General features: G+C 38.8%; 1 protein-coding gene across 6 annotated transcripts in view; it reads right to left on the bottom strand.

Annotated features, from left to right (window-relative positions):
* The window catches only part of CCNT2 (cyclin T2), a 39,927-nt gene extending 33,568 nt beyond the window's left edge, over window positions 1-6,359 (bottom strand). For 2 of the 6 annotated variants that reach the window (XM_046018479.1, XM_046018477.1), the window contains exons 1-3: window positions 6,177-6,359; window positions 5,254-5,335; window positions 3,378-3,404 (exon numbers count right to left, since the gene is read on the bottom strand). In XM_046018479.1, coding sequence (XP_045874435.1) covers window positions 3,378-3,404; window positions 5,254-5,335; window positions 6,177-6,334 — 267 coding nt within the window. In that variant the 5' untranslated portion in view covers window positions 6,335-6,359. Of the gene's footprint in view, window positions 1-3,377; window positions 3,405-5,253; window positions 5,336-6,176 lie in introns of those variants that run through there. The other 4 variants (XM_046018480.1, XM_046018478.1, XM_046018481.1 and 1 more) reach the window with 3 other exon arrangements.
* Between the last annotated feature and the right edge of the window lie 7,006 nt (window positions 6,360-13,365).

Here is a 13,365-nt window from a genome sequence, read left to right on the forward strand (position 1 = left end):
AAAATTTCTAAAATTGACATAGAACTTTGTGAATACACTTAAAAAACTCCACTAAACTACACTTTCAACTGACGAAATGTACAGTATATGAATTACATTCCAACAAAAGTGGTACATGTAGGGTAAGAACCATGTATTTATCCTGCTTTTCCTTTATGAACTACACAACTGGGACTCTAAGTAGTAGATGAATCACAGCATTTCATTACAAAAATATTCCAATTACTAATGAAATGAGAGCATCACAATGAACGAAAGGATCTAGAGCATCAATCAAAAGCTGCTAATACAGAGATAAAAAGACATCAGATGGCTCCTAATTAGGCATCTCAACACCTGTAGTCTTACTAAACTTACTCATCTAACCTGAGTTTGATGAAATTTCTAGATCTACCTGGTAATTTGCAGGGACTTCAAGAACAAAAGAACATGATAAACTGCACCATGAGTATACAATCAGCAAAATTCAGACTCTACAGGTCTATTGCCTTAGGTTCTTCAACAGATAAAATTTAAGGGAAAGAAAGGGATGGAGGGGAAAGGAAAACTGTAGATTCAGAGACTCAAAAAACGTAGTCGATTTTTTAATATCGGGAAAGATGAAACTGAGACATTTAGGAATGCAGGATTAGGTGGTAAAACTATACAAAACCGAAGTGGTAACTGTAATAACTGATAACTATAATTATTATTTTGTGGAGGGAGGGAAGGGGTTGACATAAGGATGGGGTACATGGAAACATTTCCGGGATAGTTAGCAAAGTTCTCTTTCTTGAGTGGTGGTTACAAGGTTGTTTGCCTTACTATAATTCACTAAGCTATACATGGCTGGTGGTTTTATGTTTGCGTTGTATTTTACAGTAAAAAAGCAAACAAACCCTGGGGCACCTGGGCGACTCAGTCAGTTAAGCTTCTGCCTTCGGCTCAGGTCATGGTTCCAGGGTCCTGGGATCAAGCCAGGGGTCGGGCTCCCTGCTCAGTGGGGAGCCTGATTCTCCCTCTCTCTCTCCCTCTGCCGCTCCTCCTGCTTGTGCTCTCTTGTGTACTCTCTCACAAATAAGTAAATAAAAATCTTTATATAAAAAACCCACTTCATCTCATAAATGCACAGTTACGATGTAGCAATAAAGGACACCAAATAGATGGAATACAACAGGATGTGAACAAGACTCAAAGAATAAGAGAGAAATTCAGAAGTCAAAGAGTGGAGTTTGGAGTTATCTTGGGAATGCTTCAGGAAGAGTTAAACTTCACCTGTCTTAAAACCTGAGAGACCATTGTTACATGAGAAGAGAATGCACCATCTGGAAAAAGAGGGATGCATAATGCACAAATGGTAAGACTCATATATGGCTAACAGGGGACTCCGGGGCCTAATTCAAAGGAGGACTTTTAAGAACTGTGAAACCAAACCCAATTCAACCCTTTTTTGGGGGGCTGAAAAAGTTATACATACATAAGAGCTTGAACAAGCAGAAAGTATTTCTGAAAGGGCACACAAAAACTGCTAATAGCACATGCTCTGGGGCAGTGGGCTTACACACTCAAATTGGAGGGTGGTTTATCATATCCCCCTCTTACCATTTTCATTTACTAATGAAAATGTTTTTTCATTAGTAAATGTAGTTTTCAAAAATAAAATATTTAAAGCTTATCTCTGTAGAGAGGATGTATACAGAGAAAAATGTATAAGAATTCACTCAACAGATCGTGAGAAACATGATTTGATCCATCTTATTGACAAATGGCTGCTCTATTATCTACTTTATGTGAAGTACTGGTGACACAACCATCAGTAAAACCAAAAAAGAAAGGAAACAAACAAAACCCTGCCCTTACATTGTTTACCTTCTAATCTGAATGTATGTGTCGGGAAACATTTTTATACTTAACTTCATCTATGTTACTACATTTGAGAGAAATTTTAGCTAATAACCAAGTTCCCCAAAATACTGGTTTTCTTTCACAAAAGGCAATCATGTAAGACAATTTTATGACTAATTTGCATATAAATAAGCACAGTATAAACTAGATTAAAAACTACTTCAAAAGTCTTGAATAATTTCTATTGCAGACTATTCTTAAAAACTATAATGGCAGAATGCTGTATTACCAAAGAACAGGGACTATGGTCATTTCTGTAGATGGATACAAGAATAGCTTTCTTCATTAAGTCTTTATGGAGGGAGAAAGGAATGCAAAAAGAACATATGCAAATTTTCAAGTGACATCTAACAGTCCAAAGTCAGGTCAACTGAGAAAGATTATAAAGATTTTAAGCAAGAAGCGGTAAACAAATTTTAGCACAAGCAAAAATACAAGTTTGCTTACGTCTAGCAGCTGATCATCTAACTCAGATGTATAAAATGTAGACATGACCTAGATGATGCACTCTTAGAAGTCATTATAGTCATTCCTTAATATCATCAGTCCTGAATACTGTCCTTAACTGTGTACTCTTGGAACCTTAGCAGAAATATATGAGAACTTCAATACATTTAAATCTGGTGGATTATATATAGTTCTGAATGCTGCAGCTCAAAAAAAAAAAGAGGCAATGGAACTAAGGAAAGTTAAGAGAAGATTAAAATGGCCATGTGATTTCGAGAGGTGCTACGAGAATAGACCATGACCACCAAAAACACTGAGAAAACAGTATGTTAAAATCTGATCTTAAGAGAATTCACTAAACTTGGAATAGAAGGAACTTAACTAAATTAACGAACAGAGTTTCTAGGAGAAGTTGGGTCAATATTTATTCCAAGATTGACACTGTAGAGGATACTCTCCCACAGTATGTAACTTGAAGGCACTCTTGGCGCCAGGGCTTTTATACTTTACTAGATTTATCTCAAGCTTGATGCTGCAAGGTCATTCTTTAATTACTAACCCGAATTACACAAACCTCACTGCATCCAGTGAGCAAAGGGTAGACTTAACTAATTAGGTTACATATAAAAGTCATTTACTGCTGATAGTGATCCAACCCTCCAAGAGATACTGACAATAAATCTCAATGATAAAAGACAGTTTCTGGGTCACCAACATATGTTGACACTGATTTTATTCTTAAACAATAGCATTTAAAATTTAGGGGACATTTTACTTTTAAATTAGGCAATGTGGGAAAACACAATGAATCCACATAATCATTAAACATTTTAATATAACTGATGCATGGTATTTATTACAAAACTAGCTATAGTGTGTCCCTAGCATCTTCAAATTTAACCTTGTTAGGAATTTACTGAATGGTGTTCAGTTTACTTTGTGGTGAAATTCATGCTTTTTTGTAGTTTACTATGACATTCCATTATAATCCTACAAGAAAAATTTTCCCAATGATGTGGGGGAGTATGAATTTAAAAGTGACTCACATTCAATTTGAGACCACCCCCTTCACCCTAAAAGAATAGGAAAAAAAAAAAAGATAAAAGAGTGAGGCTGTGCAACTGATGCAAGTGCATCAATACAAATATTAAAACCACTTTTGATATAACAGCAAAGGTAAAAAAGACAACAATTAGATATGAAGGGTGCAATGCCACGTTTTCAAATAGAAATTAATATCAGATTTCAATTGCTAATCACAATTTAATGTAAAATGCTGAGTTTACCTTTGTACATATATAAGACATTAAGTGGGGTAATAAAAATACTTTGGCTTTTTGTTGATGATGCCATTTAAGTAAATTAGTTAAAGAATGCAAAGGACCTGGGCTTCACTAGCCAATTTAAAGTTAAAGCTGTGAATTTTGGCTATAAGCAAGATAACTGTTTTAAAGCACACCAACCAGGCCATAGAGACAAATTATGAAAGAGGGAGGGTTCAAAAAGAAGTATAGTCTTGTGGTGAGATCATTTACTGGAAGTAAAAAAGTAAGCCTGTTTAAGCAAATGGGACATCTGTAGCCACATCAAGAAAATTTCCAGGGCTATTTTGACTTATGATTTCTACCAGCATTTTCAGGGCTACTTAAGGAAAGTCACATTTATATTAGTATTCATTAGTTTACCACTGTCTTTGGAGCCAATTTAAATTTCATTCTCTCAATCTAAATATTATTGCCAAAAAGGTTTCCTCTCTCTTCCATAACACTATCACTGACCCAAGTTTTGTGCGAAAGAAATAACTAGGAAAACAGAAATAGAACAAGAATCATGTAGATTTAAAAGAGAAAGAGAAGAAAAGGAGCCTCAGGAGACCAAAACGTCTTATGATCAGAAGAGATTAAAACACGAATCAATCTAAGCTATGAAGCTGTTCCTTCCAATCAGAAAAAAAGTATTTCAAGGACCTTTTCAAAGATTCTTTTTTTAGCAAAAAGGTCTTAATGACTAACTACAAATAGCATAAAGTCTTCCACAGTCCATTTTTTTTTCTACACACACCTTTCTGAATAGCATTCTAAAAACAGCTGTGATAAAAAAAAGCAAAAAATATAATGACAAGACAGAGTTAAATATTGGGCAATTTTGTTAACAGATGAAACACAGTATGCATATTACTCTGAAAAGGACAGACACCAAACCCACACCTTTCATAAGGTAAAATAAAAATTTCAACTCAACACCATTAACTCAATTCTTCAAGATTCACAGATTATGTTCTTTAGTCCTGGAAGATAAATTTTACTTCAAAACTGATCATACATATACGCACCTCTGACAATATATGTGTGAATTCAGGAAAATTTGATGTCTAAGTCACCAAAGATTTAAGTAGACAACTAATGCTGTGATAAAGAGGAACGCTGATACCTTAAGAAATTTTAATAGCAAATAAAGTATTTCTGCTAACCATTTAACTTTCATAGGGTCATTTAAAAAGAATGTCACAATTAAGCCCAGTTCACAGTATTTCAAACACAAGGAGTCCAACACATTTAAGATGTACATCAGAATGACTAGGCCAAATTACACTGTAACATTACTATCTGAAATTATCCAAAAGTATAAAATGTAAGCGAATACCGATATAATAACTGAGTAAATAAATGTTTATTACTTTTCAGCTCAAAACCTTGGAAAAGCCTAACACAGTGCCCGGCAGCGTGCATCACAAATTAGCATCACAAATTAAAAAACAAACCAGGAACATTTTGCATTTCAGGCAAAAACGTTTATCACGCGGTTTACTTTCACTATTAATTTACAACACTAAGTCCAAAAGTAAAGTCAACGACCAACTTTTTTCTGTGTATCCATTTACTTCAAAATTTGGATATGGTAAAAACAATAAATAGTACTTACATTTCTACTGAATTTGGTGAAAGAATGATGCATATAAAACCTGTGCATATAAACAATCGCAGTGTTTATTGTAAGCTGAGAGCTGGAACGTAACATTTAGGAAATATCCGAGAAAAAACAATATCTAATTTACAGAACAATTTTGATGGAAAATTCCCGATCTACGGTGTTTTTCCAGTGCTTAACGTTCACTCAAAACCAATCCCAAAACTATCCATACATACACATACATATATATATATATATATATATATATATATATATAATAAAACTTTGCAGGGTGGTGGTAGGCTCGACGCCAACAGTAGTAATAAGTGCTGAGTATCTCGCTCCAATATTGCTATTAAGTAAGCCGGGAAGGATTTATCAATGGCTAGGACCGACTAAGCTCAACATCAGACAGTTGAAACGCGCGCGCGCACACCCATACAAAACCACGCCAAGAACATAAAGACCTCCAGTGAGCTCCCAAGGTACGAGACCCGCCATCAAGCCAGCGAGGAGCGCGGGGAGAGGCCGCGGAGAACACTTATGTCTTTCAGCATCGGTAACCCTCCTACCATTCGACCCCTTCTCCGACTAAAAGTCGAAGTAGCCACTTCTTTTCTGCGATAATCCCTAAGATTCCCTTCGGGTCTCGGCGCCACTCCCATCCCCCGCCGCCACTACGCGCGGCCCCAAACAGATTACACAACGCTGCCTCCCAGCCCGCATTCCCGGACTCCTCTCTTCCCTCCTTCACTGGCCGCTTGCGGCCTCCCGAGCCCGAGCCTGCCTTCCCTTACAGCACAGCCGAAGCCCAGCGAATGCCGAGGCGGCGGCGCCATGTTCGCGGGGCAGCAGGCCCGGCAACCAGGCGACTGGACGAATAGTAAGGAGGGACAGGGCGTGAGCGGCGGAGGGCCAAGAATAGGAAAGGATACACATTGAGACGTTGTCCCATGTCCTGGATGAGGTTGGCCGCCTGCTGGCGGTATGAGAGCTCTTTATCCGCCTCCATACCGCAGCGGCGGCTTGGCGTGTTCTCCAGCTGTTCCCGAGTAAAGAACCAGCGAGAAGAACCTCCACGGCCCGACGCCATGACACTTCCTCCTGCGCCCGCTCCCTCGCCCACCCCCCTCCCGTCCCGGCTCGCGGACTCCCTGCCAAGGCCGCGCGACCCCGCCCCACTCCGCTCGCCGTAGACCACGCACCGCCCCTTTTCACCCTCGCCACCGCCCGTGCGCGTGCGCAGGGGCGCCCTACCGGCTCGCCCCCGTCTTTTGCTTTCTTTTTCCTGCCCCGTCTCGCTCTCACGCTCGGGACCACAATGCCCCGCGCCACTTGTCATTTAGAGGCGCCCGAAGGTGGGGGTCGGCTGGGAAGGAAAAGGTCAGAGCGATGCATGCCGGGTGTAGGATTGGCAGGGCGAAGGGTTGGGCAGAGAAGGGGCTGGCCTCAGGTTGCGTGAGGAGGGAAGGCAGGCGGGCGGCTGCGTGGTGCGACCTGGGCGTGGACCTTAAAGTCGGGCGGGTTCTAGGGCCGGGAGGCTGGCGGCGCTTTAAGAAGAGAAAAACTGTCCCGTGTCGCACGCGCACGGCGCAGCCCCCATTTAACTTCAGTTTTAATTCGGGCAGTCTCGTTGGCTTTCTTAGGAGTTGTCCGCGACGAAAGCCTGTGCCTACCGGCGGCTCTAGGAAGGAAAGACGCGTCTGGAGGAGTGCAGGAAAAACAGCACTCAATGTTTGTGGTGGATTTGAAGGCTTCCCCCGCCCCCAACGTAGTCTTGTTTGGATTCCACAGCCACTTAGGCTGTGGGGCTTATGTTTGAGATTTCTGGCCAAAGGTTATCACGTTAGAAAGGGGAGTTGGATTTTTAAAACCAAATTTTGAGGCCATATGGTTACTGTGTCTTTTTTTTTTTTTTAAGATTTTATTTATTTATTTGACAGAGATCATAAGTAGGCACCGGGGCAGGTTCCCTGCTGAGCAGAGATTGGGATGCCGGGCTAGATCCCAGGACTCTGGGATCAGGACTTGAGCCAAAGGCAGAGGCTTTAACCCACTAGCCACCCAGGCGCCCCTGATTACTGTGTTTTTACACAAAGCTATGATTTATTTACTTATTTTTTAAAAAGTATTTTATTTATTTGACAGACTCAGCGAGAGAGGGAACACAAGCAGGGGAAGTGGGGGAGTGGGAGAGGGAGAAGCAGGCTTCGCGGGAGCCCGGAGTCCAATGAGGGGCTCGATCCCGGGATCATGACCTGAGCCACCCAGGCGCCCCCAAGCTATGATTTAAAACAAGGGTAGGAAGGAACAGAGAAACAAGAGGACCTGAATTTACTTTGTTTTGTTACAGTTAAAAGTGTAAGACCGCACGTATGATTAACCCCTTCTGTCCTTGTAAGAGAGTACCTCAGAGCTCCGTTCTGGGAGTAGATAGGTCTCCGGCTCTGAGCCAGTGCCTACGGTGTGTGAATAAAATCTGCCTTTTAAAATTTTAACTATTTGCCAAAGACATAATGCAGGCAGACATATTTTTCTTTCTTCTTAAAAGATTTTATTTATTTGACAGGGATGCAGTGAGAGAGGGAACGCAGGCAGGGGGAGTGGGAGAAGGAGAAGCAAGCTTCCCGGGGGCAGGGAACCCATTGCAGGCCTCAATCCCAGAACCCAGGGATCAGGACATGAGGCGAAGGGAGACACTTAAAAACCGCCACCCAGGCGCCCCCAGGCAGACATATTTCTAAAAGGTAACTGATAGTGTTTTTAAGTGAGTTACTGGTTAATAATCCAGATATTTGTCCTTGTTTTTGGGCTCCTATGCCCAGTGTACTTTGCATTTGCCTTCCCTTTTATATAGAGCTATTGATTTGGTTGCAGCAGGCAGTTTGGAATAGCTGTCTGTGTAACTTTATTTCTTATCTCCCTTGCTTGCTTCCCATCTGTCCCTGCTTGGAGAAGTAATAGGATAGAATTATTTAAAGCAGCATTTATAAGGTCCTTACCCTAACAGTCATTTATGATAAAAACTCTAAACAAATTAGAAACAGAAGAGAACTTAGCTTGATAAAGAAAATTTATAAAAACCCTCCAGTTAGTATCATACTTAATGGTGAGAAATTAGAAGCTTTCCTGCTAACAAGAATATCCCCTTTCACCACATCTTTTAACATTGTGCTGGAATGCTGGAATCCTACCTAGGTAGTACAGTAAGAAAAGTGAATAAAAAAATAAACAGATTGGAAAGGGCAAAAAATGAATTTGTTCAGGGGTGACATAATTGTTTTTGTAGAAAGTCTCAAAGTATTAAAAATGTGCAGGCATACCTGGGTAGCTCAGTCTGTTAAGTGTCCAACTCCTGATACTGGCTCAGGTTTGATCTTGGAGTGGTTTGAGCCCCACATTGGGTTCCAGGCTGGACATGGAGAGTACTTAAAATGTAGAATAGGTGATTATGGCAAGATGTTAAGATACAAGATTAATACACAGGAATCATTTGCTTTCCTATATACCAGCAATGTACAATTGAAATTCAAAATGTATAGCATAGTGTCATTTACAAAAAGTCGTACTTAGGAGTGAATCTAAAACATGTACAGGATCTACATGTAGAAAACTACAAAACTCTAAGGCAGTCAGAAAAGATAGAAATGGAAGAATATTCTGGGTTTATGGGTTGGAAGTCTTCATTTGGAATCATTTCTTCCCAACTTGATCTGTAGATTGAATACAATCCCAAAGTTTTAGCAAGTTATTTTGTAGATATCACATATTGATTCTAAAGCTTATGTGGAAAGGCAAAAGCCCTCCAAATAGCCAACGCAATCCAAAGAAATTGGACTAACACTACCTGACTGCAAAGCTACAGTAATAAAGAGAGCATATATTGACAAAAGAATGGACGGATCAATGGGACAGAATAGAGAGCCCAGAAATAGACCCACAAAAATGGTCAAGTGATTTTTGACAAAGAAGCAAAGGCAATATAATGGAGAAAGCAAAGTCTTTTCAACAAGTGATCTTAGAACGACTGGATATCCATATGTTAAAAAAAAAAAATCTAGATACAGATCTTGCACTGTAAAGAAAAGATTAAGTTGGATTTCATTAGAATTAAGGAATTTTGCTCTGTGAAAGACTGCTGTGAAGAGAGTAAAAGTACGAGGAGAAAATCTTGGCAAAACACATATCTGATAAAGGACTTGTATCCAAAATATAAAAGAAATCTTAGAATTCAACAGGAAGAAATCATCCCAATTTTTAAAAATTGAAGCAAAATTAACATACAATCTTGTATTAGTTTCAGGTGTGAACATGTACATTCACAATTCTGTGAATTACTCAGTGCTGACGACAATAATTGTAGTTATCATCTGTTACCATACAAGATTATTACAATGTTATTCACTGTATTCCCTATGCTGTAGTTTTCATCTCAGTGATTTATTTTATAACTCAAAGTTTGTGCCTCTTAATCCCCTTTGTATATTTCACTCATCCCTCCCACCAAACTCCCCTCTGGCAACCAACAGTTTGTTCTATTTAAGAGTCTGTTTTATTAATTTTGTTTTTAGATTGTACATATACATGAAATCATAATGTATTTGTCTTTCTCAGTGTATTTCACTTGGCATAATGCCCTTTATATTCATCTATGTTGTCACAAATGGCAAGCTCTCACTCTTTTTTATGGCCAAGTAATATTTGTGTGTTTGTGTGCACACACATGCATGCATGCAAGCACATGCTTGTATGCAATAGCTTCTTTATCCATTTGTCTATCAATGGACACTTGTCTTGGCTATTGTAAATAGTGCTGCAGTTAACACAGGGGTGCATATATCTTTTCAACTTAGTGTTTGCATTTTCTTTGGGTAAATACCCAGTAGTGGAGTTACTAGACAATGTGTTTTTATTTTTAACTTTTCGAGAAATCACCATACCATTTTCCATAGTGGCTATAGCAGTTTACATTACAATACTGCATGAGGGTTCCTTTTTCTCCATATCCTCACCAACACTTGTTATTTTTTGTGTTTTTGATTTTAGCTGTTCTGACAGGTGTGAGGTGACATCTCATTGTGGTTTTGATTTGCATTTCCCTGATGATGAGTGACATTGAGCATCTTTTCATGTCTGTTCGCCATCTGTATGTCTTCTTTGGAAAAATGTCTATTCAGGTCCTCTGCCCATTTTAAATTGAAAGATTATTATTGTTATTGGTGTTGACTTGTATAAGTTCTTTATATGTTTTGGATATTAATCCCTTATTGAATGTATTGTTTGCACATAATCTTCTCTCATTCAGTAGGTTGCCGTTTTGTTTTGTTGATGGTTTCCTTTACCATGCAAAAGCTTTTTATTTTGGTCTCATCCCAATCATTTATTTTTGCTTTTGTTTCTTCTGCCTGAGAAGACATATCTAGAAAGATGTTGCTAAGGTCAATGTCCAAGAAATTACTGCTTATATTTCTTCCTAGGAGTTTTATGGTTTCAGATCTTTAATCCATTTTGAATTTACTTTTGTGTATGGTGTAAGCCAGTGGTGCACTTTCAGTCTTTGGCATGTAGCTGTTCAGTTTCTCCAGCATCATTTAGTGAAGAGACTGTCTTTTTGTCATTGTATCTTCTTGCCTCCTTTATTATATGTTAATTGACAATGTAAGCATGGTTTTATTTCTGGGCTCTGTATTCTGTTCCATTGATCCATGTGTCTATTTTTTTATATTTTTCTGATTATTACAGCTTTATAATAAGTACATCTTGAAATCTGGGATCGTGATACCTCCAGCTTTGTTCTTTTCTTAAGCTTGCTTTGATTATTTGAGGTGTTTTTTTTGTTATATACAAATTGTAGTATTATTTGGTCTAGTTCTGTGAAAAATCCAGTTGGTATTTTTGTTACTGTATCCAAGTTTGGCTGCCCATTCCTAAAAGGCCATTACTAAAGAGAAAATTTTGATTGCAAAGGAATTTGAGCTTTATTCAGAAGGCCAGCAATCTGAGAAGAAAGCGGACTCTTGTCCAAAAGCTAATGCCAAGGTTTCTGCCTAGCCCAGAGGTTTTAAAGGGATTTAGAGTGGTTGATCAGCAAAGGGGGTGTAGGGGCCTGCAGTATTTTTTGATTATGTGAAGACTTGATGATGCCAGCTATAAAAGTTATCTCAGTGTTTGGGGAGTGTGTGATCGGGTCTGGTTCTTGTTTCATGCTATGTAGGAGTACTCTGTTCCTTCTGCAGAAGAGGGCCAGGTTTACAGATACACAAAGGGAGGTCAGTAAAATCATTTTGCTAAAAAATTTTTAGGCTAATCGGAAAGCTGAGCTGGCTTCAAACAGAATTTCTGGCTTCTGTAGCCTGGTAGAGTTCTGGTCCTCCACTCCTCAAGGCCAATGGTCTGCATATGTCAAAGAAAATAAATTAGTTCTGTCACAAATCAAGGGTCTTAGGTCAGCAAGTAAGGAGTGTGTCAACTTGAAACAAATTAGCCCTTAGGATCGGCTGAAGTGCTGTTACAGTTTGATAGGGATTGCATTACATCTGTAGATTGCTTTGGGTAGTATGGACGTTATAACAATGTTGATTCTTCCAGTCCATCAGCATGGATTATATTTCCATTGGTGTGGGTCATGTTTTATAGTTTTCAGAGTATAGTTTTATAGTTTCAGAGTTTTCAGGTCTTTCACTTCTTGGCAAAGTTTATTCCTAGGTATTTTATTCTTTCTGGAGCAATTATAAATGGAATTATCTTAATTTCTCTTTCTGGCACTTCATTATTAATGTGTAGAGTGCAGCAGATTTCTATATGTTAATTTTGTATCCTGCAACTTTACTGAATTCATTTATCAGTTCCAACAGTTTTTTGGTAGAGTCTTTTTTTTTTTTTTATAAAGATTTGTTTATTTATTTACTTAAGAAAGAGAGAGAGTGTGCGTGAGCTGGGGGAGGGGCAGAGGGAAAGGAAGAAAGAGGAAGCCTACTCTCCAATGAGGTTGGAGCCAGACAAGGGGCTCAATCTCACCACCCTGAGATCATGACCTAAGTCAAAATCAGGATCAAATGAGCCATCCAGGCATCCTTTGGTGGACTCTTCAGGATTTTCTATATATAGTATCAATAAATAGTGACATTTTTACTTCTTCCTTACCAATTTGCATGCCCTTTACTTTTTGTTGCCTGAGCTGTGGCTAGGACTTTACTACTGTGTTGAACAGAAGTGGTGGACGTCCTTGTCTTGTTCCTGATCTTAGAGGAAAAGCCTTCAGTTTTTTACCATTGAGTATGATGTTAGCTGTGGGTTTTTCTTATATGGCTGTTACTGTGTTGAGGTATGTTCCCTCTAAAACCACTTTGTTGAGAGGAAAACATCCCAATTTTAAACTGGGTAAAAGATCTGAACCCACACCTCACAAGGAAGATATGCAGATGGAAATAAAGCGTATTAAAAGATACTCAGCATTTTATGTCATGAGGGTGTTCTTAGTTGTAGTTTATCACTGCAGAAGAGTGGAAGGGATCCTTGACTTGAGGCTTGGATGACTTGGTACTTCTGTGCAACAAAACACTGTTCAGGTATTAAAAAGAAGAAGGCATCAAAATGCTGAAAGAGAGAAAACTGCCAATTGAGAATACCTGGCAAAGTTTCCTTCAGATTTGAGGGAGATACAGAGTTTTCCAGATAAAGGAAAGCTAAAGGAGTTCACTACCACTAGACTGGCCTTACAAGGAATGTTAAAGGGACTTCTTTAAGCTAAAATAAAAGGGCACTAATTAGTAACAGGAAAACATAGGAAAATGTAAATCTCACTGGGAAAGGTAAATATGTACTAACAATCTAACGTTCAGAGGTGTTGATTTAATCACTTATAAAGCTTGTGTAAAGGTTAAAAGACAAAAGCAGTATTAACTGTAACTATAATAATTTGTTAATGGATACATCAGATAAAAAGATATAAATTGGGACATCAAAGATGTAAAATTTGTGAAGTGGATTTAAAATTGTAGAGCTTTAGAATGCATCCAAACTAAAGTTACCAAATTAAGATAGACTCTTATAAAAAGAAGGCAGCTTATATGTGGAATGAACACCAAGGTATTAAGTAGGAAAAAAAAAAAGCAAGATGTCACT

This window comes from Meles meles, chromosome 9 (assembly GCF_922984935.1).
Source record: "Meles meles chromosome 9, mMelMel3.1 paternal haplotype, whole genome shotgun sequence".
NCBI lineage: Eukaryota > Metazoa > Chordata > Mammalia > Carnivora > Mustelidae > Meles > Meles meles.